The sequence below is a fragment of the Drosophila bipectinata genome, chromosome 4, assembly GCF_030179905.1.
Source record: "Drosophila bipectinata strain 14024-0381.07 chromosome 4, DbipHiC1v2, whole genome shotgun sequence".
Lineage (NCBI taxonomy): Eukaryota > Metazoa > Arthropoda > Insecta > Diptera > Drosophilidae > Drosophila > Drosophila bipectinata.
The window spans coordinates 16,356,551-16,376,205 of NC_091740.1; the positions used below are offsets into that span (position 1 = coordinate 16,356,551).

Below are 19,655 nucleotides of genomic sequence, written 5' to 3' on the forward strand. Positions count from 1 at the left end.
ACTCATGTGTGCCGGGAAAATATCCATCCGCTTCAAGAAATTCGTCTTCCCTCTTCCTTCAAATACTGAAAAAAGGCTTTTACTAGAGGTCTGCAAAAATACATTCTTATTGCCTCAGCCATACAATACATCCGTAGGAGTGAGTGAGAGAGCAAGAGAGCATTCTAACTCATGGGCATTATCTTGCTTTGTAACCGAGTGAGTTGTAAGAAGAGAGGTGAGTCGGAATGCAGCCGATTGTCTCGAATGGTTTTTAACACACTCTATGCATTCATTTATTTTCTTCTGTTAAGCAAAAAGCTTCTTTTAATACTTATTTTATAATGAGGGAGTTGACCGACAGGTACATTATAATGAAAGTGTTTTTTTCGCGAATGTATGAATAATGCCTTTATACTTCAAATCAGAGGTCGGCATGGCCCTATCTCGGAAGCCTAGGAAATTTCTCTGCCCGAGCTCTGCCCCACACACACAGTATAAATGTGTGAAACGTCATGCTCACAGCCTACTTTCTGCTATACGTTACTAACACTAATGCGGTAAAATTATATCAATGTATTGAGGTGCCAACCACTGCTTCAAATACATCGGATATAGTGGCCGATGAATAAAAATTCAATAAATTCAAATTCAATAAATCAAGAAATTACAATAAAATATATAAAAAAAAGTCCCAAGCTTCTATCTTCAAAAATACCAAAGTTGGTATATCTACCAAAAACCATTTCCGATCGTTCAGTTATATGACAGCTATAAGATATAGTCGACCGATAGTTATGAAATTTGGTAGGTTGGATCAACTGACAAAAATTGAATCTGTACTAAGTTCCAGCTTTCTATCTTCAAAAACACAAAAGTTGTGTCACTTCCGATCATTCAGTTTTATGGCAGGATAAAGTCGGTCGATACCGGTCGTTCCGACTTATATACTGCGTGCAAAGGAAAGAAGGGTGTGTCCCAAGTTTCCAGTCGATAGCATTACAACTGAGAGACTAGTTCGCGTAGAAACAGACAGACAGACGGACATGCTCATATCAACTCAGGAGGTGATCCTAATCGAGAATGTATAAAGTGACATATTCACTCTCACATCCATCTACTAATACCCAATTACTGCAGCATCAATATTTTGGTGACACATTCATTCTCACACCCATCCATTAAAGTCAAGTAAACAAATAACAAGACCTGCGCATCATTTTTGTTGTGCAGAGAATTTAATGTAAACAAATGACCGATATTCAGCGGCAATCGCGCCTTAAGCGTCTTCGCTTATACAAACCAAATAATCTATAAGCTCTCTCATCCAACGAATCCAGCGACCAACTGCGCACTCATTTTAATGTAAGCAATAGCCAATAGCCAAAACCGAGATTTTCATTCTCTTTGTAAATTAGTCGTAAGCTGAAGTCCAATTGACACACACGAAACCTTTCTTTCGTCGCGCACAATTTTAATAAACAATAAATAATAAAACATTTTAAACATTTGTTTTTAATTTATTAAAAAACGGATCTTAGCGTTGTCCTTAGTCTTTCGACGGGACATTTATTTGACTCAACTATTTCAGTGGCGCAGTCGGTAGGATACTACAAGTATCCGAAAAAAGAACCATGAGTGGAAAATAAGTTAAATTTTATAATCCGCAATTCGCAAAAATACGCGCTTTAACTGGGAAAATAAATCCAATTCGGTCATCCCAAGCAAGTGGAAACAAAACAAAAATTCAAAAACACAAAAACCTGTAAGTCCAAAAGCACGGTAAAAACATCAAATTAAATGACAATCAAACAAAAAAAAAAAAAAAAAAAACAACAACAAAAAAACAAATAAATGTTACAACCAGAGAATACATTAAACGAGAGCAACCTTGCTGAGGCCCGTGGACAACTTAAGAATGTCCCTCCATTTAGGGGAGAGCCAGAAACACTTTTTACCTTCATCAGCAGAGTGGACTACATACTGTCCCTCTACCATACCAATGATGTGCGACAACAACGCATCCTGCTTGGAGCCATTGAGCGGAACATAGAGGGTCATGTGACTAGAACATTGGGTCTGCCAATCATAGAAGACTGGCCGACCTTGAGGTCAAGAATGATCAGCGAGTATAAACCACAGGCGCCGAACTACAAGATGCTGGAGAACTTCCGCGAGACGCCCTACAGGGAAAATCTGAGTGCATTCTGCGAGGAGGCCGAGCGACGACGCCAAATACTCATCTCCGAATTACATCTCGAAGGTAATCAATAAAACCTTATTATTTATTTGCAAGCGGTCAGAGATTCCATGAAAACACTAATTCGAAAATTACCAGTTCAATGGTTTATAATTTTGGCCCATCACGACATTCCAGACTTGAGAAGTCTAATTAACATTGCACAAAATGAGGGCATTTATGAAGAACATATTAATTTTGAAACAAATAGACACATTGAAATAGAAAATAAAACTCCAAATTTTTACCAAAATCCGAAAGCATTTAAAAATTACCCAATCAATCAATCCCAACACCAATATCCTCCCCCATTACAACCCAGCTTCAACCCATACATGCATGCACCCCGACCCATTTATACACAACAATTATCTAACAACCAACCCATGGGACCCGGACAAACTTATCCCGGACCCAACAGGTACATGAATCCTCAACCAATTTTAAACAGAATTCCATTTCCCAAATCTCATTTTAACCTAACCCCTCAAACACAACAACCACGCATGCCATCTAACCCAAACTCCCCACTACAACAAACAGCCAAACGACCAAGGCCATCGGACAGCGAACAAACCAAAATGTTCATTGACGAACTTAGATTACAAGAAGCACAAGAATACGAACAACAACCATACAAACAAGACGAACGAACCATACGAACAAGAATACTACGACTACACTCAGTACCAAGACCAGACTCATGAAGAACAGTGTCAGGCACCACTCAATCAAGATCAAGCCGAAATCAATTTTGACGAAAATTTTCAGTCACCAGCCCCGGAAGATACCAATACTTAATAATTACCCACAAGGGCCACGCTTACAAATATTTTATTAACACAGGATCCACAATCAACATGATGCGAAAGAATTTTTTTTCTCTACCAATACACAATACTGAATGTAAAGTTTTTACATCAAATGGCCCAATGACATTAAAAGATTCAATAACTCTGCCAAGCAACAACATAATTAGGACACCGGAACAATTTTACTTACACGACTTTTTGGTAAAACCTACCCATCGATAGACACAGATTCAAACAAAGGTAAATTTTTCTACACACAAGATTCATATGAGAAACCAATCCCCAAATCAGATAAAAAAATAGACTTTTCACCATTCCGTCTGGATCACCTTAATCCGGAGGAAACCTCTAAATTAAAACATTTATTAAACAAATTTAAAGATTTGCAATATTCTGAAGGAGAACATGTGACATTCACAAACACAATCAAACATGTATCATTCAAAACAATACCCACTTGCTCAAACACAGGAAAATGAGATAGGGAACCAGGTGCAGGAGATGCTTGAGCAGGGATTGATCAGAGAAAGTAATTCACCCTACAATAGTCCCACTTGGGTTGTACCAAAGAAACCCGACGCTTCGGGAAAAGCAAAATACAGAGTAGTCATTGATTACAGGAAGCTGAATGAAATAACCATTCCCGATAGATTTCCTATTCCCGACATGGACGAAATACTTGGAAAACTGGGAAAATACCAGTACTTCAGAACAATTGATTTGAAAACCCCTAGTTTTCATCAGATAGAAATGGATACAGAATCCATACAGAAAACTGAATTTTCAACCAAACGCGGTCATTATGAATACGTTCGCATGCCGTTTGGCCTAAGAAATGCATCCGCCACATTCCAGAGGTGCATGAATAACATACTCCGACCATTAATTAACAAACACTGTTTGGTTTATTTGGATGACATCATTATTTTTTCCACATCTCTCGACGAACACTTAAACTCATTGCAATTGGTTTTTGAAAAACTGTCCGAAGCAAATCTAAAGTTGCAACTAGATAAATGCGAATTCCTGAAAAAGGAAGCAACCTTTCTAGGACACATCGTAACACCCGATGGAATAAAACCAAACCCTCTTAAAGTAGAAGCCATAGCATCATACCCAATCCCAACAAAAGTAAAAGAAATCAGAGCATTCCTAGGAATGACCGGTTATTGCCGAAAGTTTATCCCAAGCTACGCTGACATAGCAAAACCCATGACCCGCTACTTAAAAAAGGAGCAAAAATAGACATAAACAACCACGAATATGTGGAAGCATTCGAGAAACATAAAATCCTAATAACAAGCGAACCAATTCTACAACTTCCCAATTTTGAAAAGAAATTTGTACCAGACGCTAGTAACCTGGCTCTTCGAGCCGTCCTTTTTCAAAACAATCACCCCATATCTTTCATAAGCAGAACGTTGAATGACTATGATTTAAATTACAACACCATCGAAAAAAAATTTCTTGCCATAGTTTGGGCCACAAAAACATTCTGTTACTACTTGTTGGAAAGACATTTCCAAATAGCTAGTGATCATCAGCCTCTCAGATGGTTACATAATTTAAAGGAGCAGAGATGGAGATTTAGTACATATTGAGTACATAAAAGGGAAACAGAATTCAATTTCTGACGCACTGTCCAGAATCTAGGTTGAGGAGAATCATTTCAGTGAAGCCACCCAACATAGTGCAGTAGAAGACAGTAATGATCTTATCCAGTTAACAGAAAAACCAATAAATGTATTAAAAAAACAGATAATCTATATATATAAAAGAACAACGTGTTTTATGTTACAACACTTATAAATCAAGAACGGAAGAACAGATTTGAGTGAAAATTGGTAGGGAGGTAGCTTAGAGCCAGGAGAAGGATATAGGATACTTTTTGTCCCGTTCGACAGCGTTCCTCCCTGGCCCATACTTTTTTATTTAGGCAGACAGCTAAGAAGAAAATGTCAAATGTCAAAATGTCAGTTACAAACGAAGTCAAATTCATAGTCAGGCTCTCAAATTTAACAACGAACCAAAAAGATTGTGTTGCGCTTCCGGGAAAGTGAAATTGCCTCAACTTGAAGCACCACTAGAGCCTCTGCACTCTCTATTGATATTTGTAAGAAATCAATATTAAAACTATTTCTATTAAATAAATAATTAACAAGTGGATTGAAGTGAAGTGAAGTTTAATTAATAATGCCGCGACCAAGACGATCGAATCTTTCCCGACAAAGCCGTAATGCAAGAAGAATACAAAATACTGCATATGAAAGGACTGAAGAAGAACGAGAAATTGCACGTGAACAGAGCCGCAATAGTAAGGCTCGACTTCGTGCTTCTCAAATAGATTTTAATTTGCGACGAAAAATTTTAGCTGATTTGAATCGAGCTGCGTTTCGATACGATTGCAGCAATGATTACAGCTTGCATCCTAGCGTTTGCATTGGGCAAATGGACGTTGTTTGCGAGTATTGTGGTGCATTAAAGTTTTCCGGAGAAACGCCTGGATTATGCTGCGTTAATGATAAAGTGAAGTTGCCAGTAATTCCAAGATCTGCGGCTGCCGACGAAATAAACGCTTGCCTCAAATCGTCAAATCTATGGCGCTATGTGAAGAAACTGCAGCTGATAACAAACATGAGAGTTACATTGCTTAATGATACATCTGCTGAAGATTTCTCGGAGCAATTTCTGACTATCGGTAATGGTCAAGTACCTGTCGATGAATCGAGCGGATTAATATCATTTCCAAATAATTTTTGTAATTTTGTCTCATCAAAAGACGAACTTATCAACAATGTATTTCCAAATATTATTTCTAACTACAAAAATAATGAATGGTTGAGTGAGCGAGCAATTTTAGCGGCTAAGAATAAAGATGTAGATGACCTGAACTACATAATTCAAAATAAGATCATTGGAACAATGCATTCATTCAAATCTATTGACTGCGTCACAAATGAAGATGAAGCCACCAACTATCCAATTGAATTTTTAAACTCTTTGGACGTGCCTGGCTTACCACCGCACAATTTACGCCTAAAGGTTGGCTCCGTAGTAATCATGCTTCGAAACATAAACCAACCAAAACTGTGCAACGGTACGCGTTTGGTGGTTAGTAAATTGATGAACAATGTAATTTACGCTACGATAATGATAGGAAAATTCAAAGGTGAGGAAGTTCTAATTCCGAGGATCCCGATGATCCCAACCGATATGCCGTTTGAATTTAAAAGACTTCAATTTCCGATACGTCTTGCATTTGCCATGACAATCAACAAATCACAAGCCCAATCCTTAAAAGTTTGTGGTTTAAATCTAGAACATTCATGTTTTTCCCATGGTCAATTATACGTGGCATGTTCACGGGTCGGAAAACCATCTGCGTTGTTAAAAAAAATAAAAAAAAAAATGTCGTGTATCACAAGGTGCTTGAGTGAAGAGCTACCTATATACTAAAATACAGAAATAATAATGAATGATTAAGGAGGAGAAACAAAGAATATTGTATACCCACAAGTATTACAGAATTTAATTAATTTGAAAATTATTCTTTTTTGTTTGACTTATTTTTTATGCGTGCAACAACAATATGCCACAGCGAAACGTGGCAGGGTACTGCTAGTACTCATTAAATCAGATCAGAATAGTGTAAAGCAGACAACCGTTTTCGGAAATTCAATAACCACAATTCACTATAACAACATAACTGTTGAGGACGCCAAACAATTCTTACTTGACCACTTCATTTCCAAAAGCATTGCCATGTACATCGTGAGCGATGCCGATTTCGAGATCATCCAGACAGCCTATTGAACAACGTGAGCTCATGCTGAGTTTAAAGAAATCATACTTTAAGCCCATGAAAAACTGTTGCATCCAGGTATCCAAAAAATGACTAAATTATTCAAAGAAAATCATTATTTTCCAAATAGCGAACTTCTGATTCAAAACATCATAAATGAGTGCCGTGTGTGTAACGTAGCCAAGACAGAACACAGAAACACAAAAATGCCTTTTAAAGACACACCTAGCCCTGGGCATTGCCGCGATAAATTTGTAATAGACATCTATTCATCCGAGGGTAAGTTGCATTGCACACCTTAGTTGCATTGACATTTACTCAAAGTTTGCTACTCTAGAACAAATAAAAACAAAAGATTGGATAGAATGCAAACACGCCCTGATGCGTATCTTTAACCAACTCGGAAAACCTACACTGTTAAAGGCAGACAGGGACGGTGCATTTTCCAGCCTAGCTCTTAAGCAATGGCTCGAAAGTAAGTGGGTTAAATTACAATTAAACATAGCTAAAACGGGCGTGGCGGATGTTGAGAGATTACATAAAACAATAAATGAAAAAATTCGCATAATCGATTCCTCCAAAAACGATGAAATCAAACTGGGCAAAATGGAAAATATTCTTTATATTTACAATCACAAAACCAGGCATGACACCACTGGACAGACACCCGCACTCTCTTATATATATTTCTTTACGCCGGACAAGCAACCCTGGACGCACAAAAAATTAAAGAACAAAAAATAAAAAAAATAAACAAAAAAAATTAAATGATGATCGTCAGGAATACGACATAACCACAAAATACAGAAAAGGTCCCCTTCTGAAGGGAAAATTAGAAAACCCATTTCAAGAAAACAAAAATGTCGAACAAACCGACCCGGACCATTACAAAATCACTAATCGGAACAGAACTACTAACTATTATAAATCGCAGTTTTAAAAACGAAAGAAAATTAATGAGGTCCCCATTCCACAGGTATCTGGCGCACAGTAATGATTCTGTCTCTGTTGCTTACCATGAGCCATGCACAACAAATTCAGATAGGCGGCATCGATACAAACCATAGATATCTTCTTTTCTCAAGTAAACCAATTCAAAGACCATCAGCATTCGAACATAATTGCCTAACAGTCAACCTCACAGAAATAAACACTATAACCACATATTTTGGAAACAAAATACAAAACAGTACAGACACACCCCGGATCAAATTTTTGTATAACAAACTGATTAAAGAACTAAGCGGGATCACTCTACACATAGAACGTAGACAAAAACACGGCCTTTTCAATTTCGTAGGCTCAGCTTTTAAATTCCTTTTCGGCACACTCGACGACAATGGCATAATACAATTCGAAGAGAAACTTAATTCGGAGGCGAAAAATTCAATAAAAATGCACGAATTTAACGAAGTAATGCAGTTCGTTATTGATGGATTGCAGAGAATCAAATAGTATGAAAACAATAGAAATAACATTGACACCTTGGCTTATGAACTAATGCAGTTCATTGAGTACATTCAGGACCTTAAAATGGGAATGCAGCTCTCACGACTGGGACTGTTCAACCCAAAACTGCTTAATTACGACAAGCTCCAAAAAGTTAACAGCGAAAACATATTATTAACAAAAACATCCACTTGGATTAACTATAAGAATAATGAAATACTAATAATCTTACATTTCCTATTAATCATGAACTAATTAACACCATTAAAATAATCGCTTATCCCAACATACAAATGAAGGGAAATAAAATTAAAAGAATAACACAATGTAAAGTAAAAATCGAAAATATTATTTTAAGCGGAAATTATTTACACCCCACCGCTCAACATAACTAAAATCAAAATCTTAAAACACAATGACATTATAAAAATGATTTCACAAAACAATATCCCACTTTATACAATTATTATACTGGCTATTCTGGCTTAAAATGGGAATGCAGCTCTCACGACTGGGACTGTTCAACCCAAAACTGCTTAATTACGACAAGCTCCAAAAAGTTAACAGCGAAAACATATTATTAACAAAAACATCCACTTGGATTAACTATAAGAATAATGAAATACTAATAATCTTACATTTCCTATTAATCATGAACTAATTAACACCATTAAAATAATCGCTTATCCCAACATACAAATGAAGGGAAATAAAATTAAAAGAATAACACAATGTAAAGTAAAAATCGAAAATATTATTTTAAGCGGAAATTATTTACACCCCACCGCTCAACATAACTAAAATCAAAATCTTAAAACACAATGACATTATAAAAATGATTTCACAAAACAATATCCCACTTTATACAATTATTATACTGGCTATTCTGGCTTTGGTCGCAATTATTTTGTTTCTTAAGTACATAACATTTAATCCATTTATATTTTTGTATACAAAATTAAGAAAACAAACTGAAAGAAATCAGTTACAACTTCAAAAAAAAGAACTTGGAGAAAACCCATTACCCACACTGTACCCATCAATGCCAGCCCAAGTATAGGCTGCCTTTTTAAGGGGGTAGGAGTGACATATTCACTCTCACATCCATCTACTAATATCCAATTACTGCAGCATCAATATTTTGGTGACACATTCATTCTCACACCCATCCATTAAAGTCAAGTAAACAAATAACAAGAGCTGCGCATCATTTTTGCTGTGCAGAGTATTTAATGTAAACAAATGACCGATATTCAGCGGCAATCGCGCCTTAAGCGTCTTCGCTTATACAAACCAAATAATCTATAAGCTCTCTCATCCAACGAATCCAGCGACCAACTGCGCACTCATTTTAATGTAAACAATAGCCAATAGCCAAAACCGAGATTTTCATTCTCTTTGTAAATTAGTCGTAAGCTGAAGTCCAATTGACACACACGAAACCTTTCTTTCGTCGCGCACAATTTTAATAAACAATAAATAATAAAACATTTTAAACATTTGTTTTTAATTTATTAAAAAACGGATCTTAGCGTTGTCCTTAGTCTTTCGACCGGACATTTATTTGACTCAACTATTTCAGTATATACTTTATACCCAGGTCCGGCAGCAAAAATCTCCTTCAAAGACAGGAGGAGAGCAGCCTTCAGTTCGATAGATCTGTACAAGCGTATGATAGCCTCGCTTGGAGAAGTCTTCCCTGGGGAAAACTAGCGGCGGTTAACTGGGCTGAGATCTCAAGCAAGCCGATGGTGAGAGTATGGCTCGCCGAAAAGCCAGCCGACCCTAACCTCATCCTGGTGTCCTGGTCCGATGCTGAAGATGTTTAACCCAACTTTTACCCCGGCGGAATGGAGAGTCGTCAAGGTGGAGGAGGTAAAAGGACTTTTTTCCTAAAAAAGGAAAAAGCACGTTGTCCTCACGCTGAACGAGGAGACCGCGAAGATCCTAGAAAAGTGGGGGAACCGTATAAAACACGGATTAGAACATGTGATGATACAGATATACAAGTTCGATGCCAGGAGTAAAAAGGAAATGCATTGAGCTGAAGGCAGATGCACAAGAGCCAGACTTGGAGGAGCCAACCGGAGAGGGGCACCAGAAAGGAATGTCGGATGAGGAGGACGAAAGGTGCACCTCGGAGCAAGACTTGGCAAGAGCTTTTGGAGGCGTCGGGATGGTGGAGGATTCTCTGTTGAGCTCCGAGACGGAGGCAGAGGAGAATCGGTAGAGAATCTCAAGGATGTCTTTGACAATATAGCAGAAAAACCTCCACCACAGTAAGTGGAGGTAACTCCTACTCCACCACGCTGATGTGGCCCTTGGAGAGGGATTCTTGGGATGGGACCGTACGAGTACAAGAGCTCTGCTAAGCTGATACAACTGGCAAAAGGCGAGCCTGCATCCTCGCTAAGAAGAAACTTAACCTTTTGTTGCTAACTAATTGCAGCAATGAAGATAAAGTAGCCGACGTCAACGCCCATCATCATCAGGGGGAGAGGGGTGACACTAACGAGAGGGGTGAATCAATATTCGATTTTATCCTAAGCTCAAAACTTCTGGTGGGTAACAGGGGCTCTGAACCCACTTTTCTTCGTCAAGAACAGAACATTGAAGTGAAGGAAACGTCTCCCACCCTATAAAGTATATATATTCTTGATCAGAATCACCTCCTGAGTTAATATGAGTTTATATGTCCATCTGTCCGTTTGTCTGTCTGTTCCTACGCGAACTAGTCTCTCAGTTTTAAAGCTGTCGACTTGAAACTTTGCACACACCCTTCTTTCCTTTGCACGCAGTATATAAGTCGGAACGACCGGAATCGGCCGACCATATCCTATAGCTGCCATATAACTGATTGATCGGAAATGGTAAAACTTCAGTGTTTTTATAGAGTTAGAGAGTTTGAATTTTGTATGAATGCTATTTTTGGCAAAATAATACGACATGCCGGGCCGAAGGATCGGCCGACTATATCCTATAGCTGACATATAACTGAACGATCGAAAATGACCCAACTTTCATGTTACTGAGAATTGAAAGTTGGAACTTAGTACAGATTCTATTTTTTGGTCAGTTAATCCGACCTACCAAATTTCATAACGATAGGCATACTATATATTTTATGTCTTTATAAAGGGTACACCAAAAGTTCGGAGGTAGTTGGACCACGTCCAGCAACGAAACCCTGGAGGTTCTCACAACCACACATTTTATAGGGTGTTCTGAAAAGAAAACAATCCAGGAAACTCGGCGACAGGAGGCAGCTCACCCCTCTTGAGACAGCTTGAATACCTCCTTAGTAACAGGAATCTTATTTGAGATATTTTATTTTCTTAAAGCCGGGTCCACTTTGTGGTTTTGAGTTAGGAAAATCTTCACAGCAATCTTCAGAACGGCTCTCCACGAGATCACTACGTTCGTCGTAAAGACACTTAGTGACATGGAATACGCGCTTATTGCGTTTCTAGACATAGAAGGTGCGTTTGACACCATCCTCCCATGTTCAATAATCAATGCGTTGACGAGACAGGGGTAGCAGATCCTGGTAAACAGGACTTTTGAGGCGACACTAGAAGGAGAGTCAATTCCAAGATTCGTAAGGAGAGGCACTTCGCAAGGAGGTGTACTCTCCCCCCTTCTTTGGAAAGTGGCGATTAACAACCTACTGCGATCCTTGGAAGGTGGTAGATGCAAAGTTATTGCTTATGTGGATGATGTCGCAATTGCCTTCTCTGGAAAATTTCTCCAGACTCTATAAAACCGCTTGACGGACAAACTGTAGGTTCTCTCAGCATGGGCAGATAAGAACGGGCTGGGAGTGAATTCATCCAAGACTAAGCTTGTGATCTTCCCGATGAAGTAAAAAATACCGAGTATAAGGCTTCCAAAACACTTAGTGGTACCCTCAGTGGTAACGACAAGTATCTAGGAATTTCGCTGGGTAAAAAACGGGACTAGAAGCTTAATACTAAAGGAAACAAGGCGACTATCGCACTCTTGCGGCAAGTAACTCAATAGGGGAATGTCTCCAAAAATAGTAAGATGGCTATATACAGCGCTCATTAGACCTATCCTCTTCTACGGGGTAGGTAGCTTGCTTGAACAAACTCCATATTAGACTTCTGCATGAATGTATCCAAAATGACAAATGAATCATTTATTCTAAAAGTGGGCACACTTTTTTTTCAGCACAGTATATTTGGGTATGAATGAGTAGGGTAGTATTTTTTGTTTTATTTGACAGTTTTCACACTCATTCCATAGTTGTACAGCTATTAATGAGTACAGGTAAATTAGTGTGCCGTAGTCAACTTACTGTACAGTATTTTGGTGTTCAGTTGACTTACTGTACAGTGAGAGAAACTTCATGACTGGAACATACACATAAATATTTCTCGTGTTTATGTAATGTCTGATTAAAAAATTTATTTGTATTTTCGTTTCAAATGTATTTATTATAAAAATAAATATCCGAAGTAATACTATATCCGTATTGTTTATGCTCGTTAATTTCGATTTTCACTTCATTAAAGTGAAAATCATAAAGCGCACAAATGTTTCGCGATATAGTTGTGGGATGCGGCAATAAGAAGTCAATATTGACGTTTTCTCCTATTTTCGCACCGACAGAAATAAAAAACTGTGCCAAAGTTTTTAAACCAGAATCCGAAATTAAATTAAACGGTCGACCATTCTTTATTGTCCACTCCGTTGCCAGATTTGTGCACTTCTTTTTGGTGTCTGTGGGTACATCAATGACTGGATTACTGCGCTTTCGGCTATTGGCCATAATGTAGCACTTGTGTTTTACTAAATTTGATGTGCTTTTTTCAAATTTGTAAATGTTTTTGCATATGTTGCACACTACTGCATCAGTCGCCTCTATGCCGTTTGTATTGACCAGTCTAGAAAATGTGTCCCACACTTTGCTCCGACCACGTGAACCAATAGGCTTAAGCTCACCAGCTAATAATTTGGATTTTAGCGTGGCAGCGTACTCTTTAAAAGAGGATTCCGTTGTTTTGTCCTGATTGCAAATAATTTGGTTTTAATACATGTGTTAAAACCTGGTTCTCTGGCACTAAATAGCCACAAACATACAAAAGACAAACATAAACAAATAAAACAACACATAGACTATGTTACAAAACATATATATTTGGACAAAAACTTACGCTATCTTGAGAGTTCAAAAAAAATCCATATTTATGAACTTTTGAAAAAATATTTGTACACGTCAAATAGTTGTACACGTCAACAGACAAACTGTACAGTGTGTTGGAAAAGGCACAAATTTAGTACTCACTAACGACAAGTACAACGATATACTGTACTCACTCGAAGTGAGTACACTGAAAATGTTGTGCTACTTTGTTCCGACCTATAGAGTACACTGTGCAGTATAGAATGAGTGCAGTGTTTTTAAAACACTACACTACTGTACAGATCTGTTATGTCACAAATGAGTACATTCATGCAGAAGTCTACTCCATATGTCCGGAGAGGCTTAGGAAAATGCAAAGGATGGTGGAGGTCTGCATTTCAGGTAGTCTCTGTACCACACCAACAGACGCCCAAGCCTTCATACTTGACCTTTTACCTGTAGAGATAGTGGGGGTCAAGATAGCCACGCTAACGACAATCACGCTACGCGGAGCTATGGAAAAGAACTAATTATGGAAACACCAAAATGGACCTTCACCGTTTCACGCCTATGGCTCACCTTAGTCTTTAAGGTCTCCATTCCATCCAGAGAGGAATGGGCCCAATAAATCCCAGGACCAGAGGGTTTCCTTCATATATGTATACACAAACGGTTCAAAGTTCAATGGCCTGATGGGAGGCGGTTACCACTGCGAGTCTAAATGAGTCCTTCAGACTCCCCGACCACTGCAGTGTGTTCCATGCTGAAGTAATAGTAATCATGCAAGCACTTAGATCCCCAGAACTGACAATCAAGAAACTATTTGTATCGTCTTAGGGGCCACATATTGCGTGACGCGAATTTCAGACTTTTTTGACCCCCTCCCTCCCCTGCGTGACAAACCATGACGCGAGTTTAGACCCCCGTGACCACAGACCGTGACGTTAACCCGAACCGTTAACCTGAAAATTTTGCTCTCGCTCAAATGACGAGAAATATTTTCTGTTCCCAAATGCTCTGTTCTTTCCAGGACGGTTGGACTTTTTTTGACGATTCAAAAAGTCTTTTTTGATTGTAAGTGTGTATGTCAAAGTTAGTGTGTCTTGTTTCATTCGCCTTTATGACATTCAGAAAAATTAATTAAAACGAAAGTGGGACGGGAAATAAACAAAATTAGAACGACGATATACAACATTTTTATACAAATGTAAGGCTAAAATCGCTAAACTTGAGTCCACTTGCACATGTAGTCTTGGCCAACCCGGCTACTGAAGTATCTGTTGACAGAGCATTTTCAGCTTTACAATTTTTTCTATGCGTTGGACGGAGTTCAATAAATACCCAAAACCCTTACTCTTTATTGTTAGGCTAAACTTTGAATAAATATATTAGAAAAAAATTAAAAAAAAAAAATTCAAAAAGTTACACATTGCTCCATCGAACAGAATTCAAAATGTTGAAAAAACTTTTTGAATTGACTTTTTCGGTCAATCGGTCTTTTAATGAGGGCCTCTGTGCGAACTTCAATCATATCTCTCAGTGAGCGATGTTCAGTAGGCGAGCATTTTACAAATATCTCAACGTAAAACTCTCTCTGAGAGAAAGTGATTGTCAAATTTTTTTTTCGGTTGTTCCGAACATAAGGAAAAAAAAGGTTAACAGTTATTTGCGAGCTATGCTCACAACAGACATAAGACCTAAGGCAAGGGCTAACTTAACAATGATTCAAAACCGGCTTAAACTATTAGTTCTGCAACTTCGTCGTAGCCAGATGCCGCGGGATCAGTTTTGCTATCTATCGGAACAATCTTCTCTTTTATACAGGGACCGTAATTGTTATAATTTTTAAAATAATATTTATAAAATAAAAATTATTTGTTGATTTTTATGACAAAAATTGAAATATAACTCTTATTTTCAATTTTTATAATAATAATTAAGAATAAGAATTATTTTTCAATTTTTATAAAAAAAATAAAAATAAAAATTATGATTCAATTTTTATTAAAAAAATTGAAAATAAGTGTTACGATTCAATTTTTATTATAAAAATTGAAAATAAAAATTGAATGCGAATAACTTCTGTACCGAGTGGACTATTAAAAAACCGCTGATTATTAAAATCATTAAAAATTTTATGATCTGTGGCGCAGTACCCTTTCAAATGATGTATCGAATGTCCTTAAAGGACATAATCAAGGATTCCTCAATTATTCAATTTATTTAGTTATATTTCTAGTGTGGGTCAACAGGGGTATATTGGGAATCAATGTCCAATACTATCGAGACCACCGCATTGAAGTAAAGACGCTTGGCGTGATTGCGCTCCATGAAGCATGAAAATTGAAAATGTGCTGAACGAGTTTTTAATAAAAAAGGAGCAAGTCTACACTGTCACTTCAGACAATGGCAAGAATGTCATTAAAGCGATCGACTTCATGAACAAAGAATTGAATTCCGAATTTTGTGACGAGTTTGACGATGACGACCTTATGAAAGATATTCGCGTTCACTCTATACATTCGATTAGATGTGCCGCCTATTCCATGCAATTAGCTGTTCATGACCTGCTAAAAGAGAGGAGTCGGAGATTCCATGCGCACGATCCATAATAAAAACTTTGCGAACTCCGACTTATAGGTAAACAAATTAAATGCATAACATTACACTTAAAAATTACAATACTATTTTAAAATTATGGATACATCCCCCAACCTCTTATGGATGGGGGAGATGAAGGAGTTTTCAAAAGAAAATCTAAGAGAAACATTGCAGTTAACGGAATCAAATTGGGAGGAAATTAACTTGCTGTTGGCGGCACTAGAACCTATTTTTATAGCCACTCAAAAATTGCAAAGCGAACAATTACATTTCGGCGATTTTTATAAGCTTTGGCTTGAAACGAATTTAATACAACAAATATTTCAATATAATCGAAATAATTTTAAGTACTGTACTTTTACATGGTTGGCCCACACTTGAAAATTTCTAATAGAAATATAACTAAATAAATTGAATAATTGAGGATTCCATGATTAAAACATTTTTAGGACCTGTTTTTGTAATAAAGAGTAATATTATCATTGCAGATGCCATTATTAAAATCGAGAATAATCGAGTCTTCCTTTTGTAATGAACACTGTTATTTATGAAATTATTAAGGAATCCTTGATTATGTCCTTTAAGGATATTCGATACATCATTTGAAAGGTACTGCGCCACAGATCATAAAAATGTAAGCGGTTTTTTAATAGTCCAATCGGTTCAGAAGTTATTCGCATTAAATTTTTGTTTTCAATTTTTATAATAAAAATTGAATCGTAACACTTATTTTCAATTTTTTTAATAAAAATTGAATCATAATTTTTATTTTTATTTTTTTTTATAAAAATTGAAAAATAATTCTTATTCTTAATTATTATTATAAAAATTGAAAATAAGAGTTATATTTCAGTTTTAGCAATAGAAATTGAAATAAAAGTTTATTGTTTTTCTGGATTCACCGTTAAAAAATGATATATGTGCCCTTTTCCCACTCCCCACAAAGGCTTTTTTGTCGTTCAAGTTTTTTGAACTCATAAGTCTTATTTGCAGTCCCTGCTTTTATATTCAGCCAGGGATCTACCAAATTACTTTCTATGGATATGACCTTGTATAAACGCCAGATTGGGTCCTAACCGCGGCGCTCCTCACTTGTCCGTCCGTGCTAAGGTTCACCTACAGGATCTTGCCTTTCGGCCAGTGGCCACGCGGCTGCCCGGGATTACACACATACACGATATCCCCTTCTGCAAGAGACTTACTCACTATTATTCTTAAAGGTATTCTTAAAGCCATCGCTTCCAGAACGAATCCCCCAGTTCTTGAGATCCCCCACCCATTTGGGGAGATGCGGGTGGTATGAACTTCCATGTTATCTGGGGTCCAGTAAACTCGCGGGAGATTAGGTTCTTGTCCACATCTTGGAACGCCCAACGCAACTCCATGCAGGCCCCTTGAAAATTGATGCCGTTGGCGCTCCAGAGTTCCGTTGGGCACCCTCGTCGGGCTATAAAGCTGCACACGGCTAAAATACAAGAGTCAGTGATTAATGAATACGCTACCTCAAGATTTGTTGCCCTCGTAGAGAGGCAGGTGACGCCATATCGTTTCTCTCAACTTCGTCTGACCCGCACCATCAGAGGCCCAAAGAAGTCCACACCCGGTTAGCTAAAGGGTCTATTTTTAGATAAGGAAGTTCCGTCATGCGCGGCGGTTTGGGGGCCGCCTGTCGGTTCTTTTTATTGTTGGCAGGAGCGTCGTATCTGAGCAAGGGTGGATCTCAGCTTTGGTATCCAAAATTTTGGCGTAATTCGTTGAACACCGTCTCACGGTTACCGTGCAGAAATCTTCGATGAAAATTCCTAATGATTAGCTGCGTAATGTAATTGCCGCAGGGGATTATGATGCGGTCGTTCCCCTTTAATCATCTTAGCACGTTCATCAAGCTTTAATACTTCATCTGAATCCATAAACGGTACGAGCTTGTATAGAAGGTTATTCTTCTTCAATGATTTTCCTTTTAGTATTTGATTGATTTTCCTGGTAGTACTCTGCCTGAGCGTATGAGAGTTGCGCGTCCTACGTTTCTAAATTCGACACATACGTCGATGAATTTCGTCTTCAATTCCATTCTTGTTTCGTCTCCTTCTACCGCCTCTTTCAGCGGCTAAAATTGCCTCTCTGCCTCCCAAAGAAATATCGGGCCGTCCAACCAAGAAATTTGACCACTTTTTCTGGCCAAAAATAATATTTCACGAACGAAACAAGATATTAGTTCTGATTTTTGATTTAAGTTCACATGGTCAATAGATTTAATATTGAAAAAAATAAGGGCGTGGCACTGTCCTCTATTTAAGAAACACATTCTAACTCGAATAGATTTCGAATTTTGATTTGAGTTTATACAATCAAAAGAACTCAGATTTAAAAATTGTTGGCGTGGCACTTTTTAAAAATAACATGTTAATTCAGGAACTAAGCAAGACATTTCAATTTGGTTATTATACCCTTGCAGAGGGTATTATAATTTTGTCCAAAAGTGTGCAACGCAGTGAAGGAGACATCTCCGACCATATAAAGTATATATATTCTTGATCAGGATCACCTCCTGAGTTGATATGAGCATGTCCGTCTGTCCGTCTGTCCGTCTGACCGTCTGTCCGTCTGTCTGTTTCTACGCAAACTAGTCTCTCAGTTTTAAAGCTATCGACTTGAAACTTTGCACGCACCCTTCTTTCTTTTGCACGCAGTATATAAGTCGGAACAGCCCGGATCGGCCGACTATATCCTATAGCTGCCATATAACTGATTGATCGGAAATGGTATAACTTCGGTGTTTTTAGAGTTAGAGAGTTCAAATTTCACATGAGAGCTATTTTTGGCAGCGTTGTAATTTTAATGTTTAAATATGTTAACGTAATGTTTGGTAATGCTTATTTATTAGGCTTAAGTTTATACAAAAGCTTAGTTGATCGCAAGCCGACTCTCTCTCGGACGCTCGATTCAACGGGCTTTCTATTGAGAGTTTTAGCTCGCAGTGTCTAGGTCGGGCCGTCCTTGAAGCTTGCTTTGAACCTAACGTATCATTTTTATCTGTCGTTTTTTATCAAAAATTTTTTTTTCCCAAAACCAAACAAATATAAAACCACTGTTATTTACTTAATCTTGCGGCCATTCTCGGGCAAAACCAACACGATGGACTGGCAAGACGCCCCCCGCTCCATCAAAATCAAGCCGCCTTCTAAAAAGAAACCCCATTCTAACCTTCAAGATGTCGACTCCAGCGACTCCGAGCTTGGAGAAATGAAACGGAAGTCGGCTAAAAAACCCGTCAGGGATGACGAACCAACCACCAGCAAAGCAGCAAGAGCGGCATTGAAGGCTAATATTGAAAGTAATTATTATGCTATTCTATCTGATCTTGAAGATGAAGTTTTAGACAACGGCACGGAAGCGGTCGATGATAAAGAGGTACTTATGTCTTCTAAGTCCCCCAAGAAGAAGGAAATCAAGCCACCACCGATTTTTATCCCAGATGTCTCTAACATTGCTGCTCTGATTTCCTGCATCGAGGACATCGTTGGCAAAAAGAAGGACTTCTCCTACAAAGCCGCCAGAGACAATCAGTTGAGGATTATGATGCCGGATAAGGAGTCGTACTCTGCCCTCAAATCCCACCTCGATAGT

General features: G+C 38.0%; 1 protein-coding gene across 1 annotated transcript in view; it reads left to right on the forward strand.

Moving 5' to 3' along the window:
* The first annotated feature begins 1,552 nt into the window (after window positions 1–1,552).
* Actbeta (inhibin subunit beta) overlaps window positions 1,553–19,655 on the forward strand; it is a 204,898-nt gene continuing 186,795 nt past the window's right edge. The window contains exon 1 of the mRNA XM_070282368.1: window positions 1,553–2,242. Coding sequence (XP_070138469.1) covers window positions 1,834–2,242 — 409 coding nt within the window. The 5' untranslated portion in view covers window positions 1,553–1,833. The remainder of the gene's footprint in view (window positions 2,243–19,655) is intronic.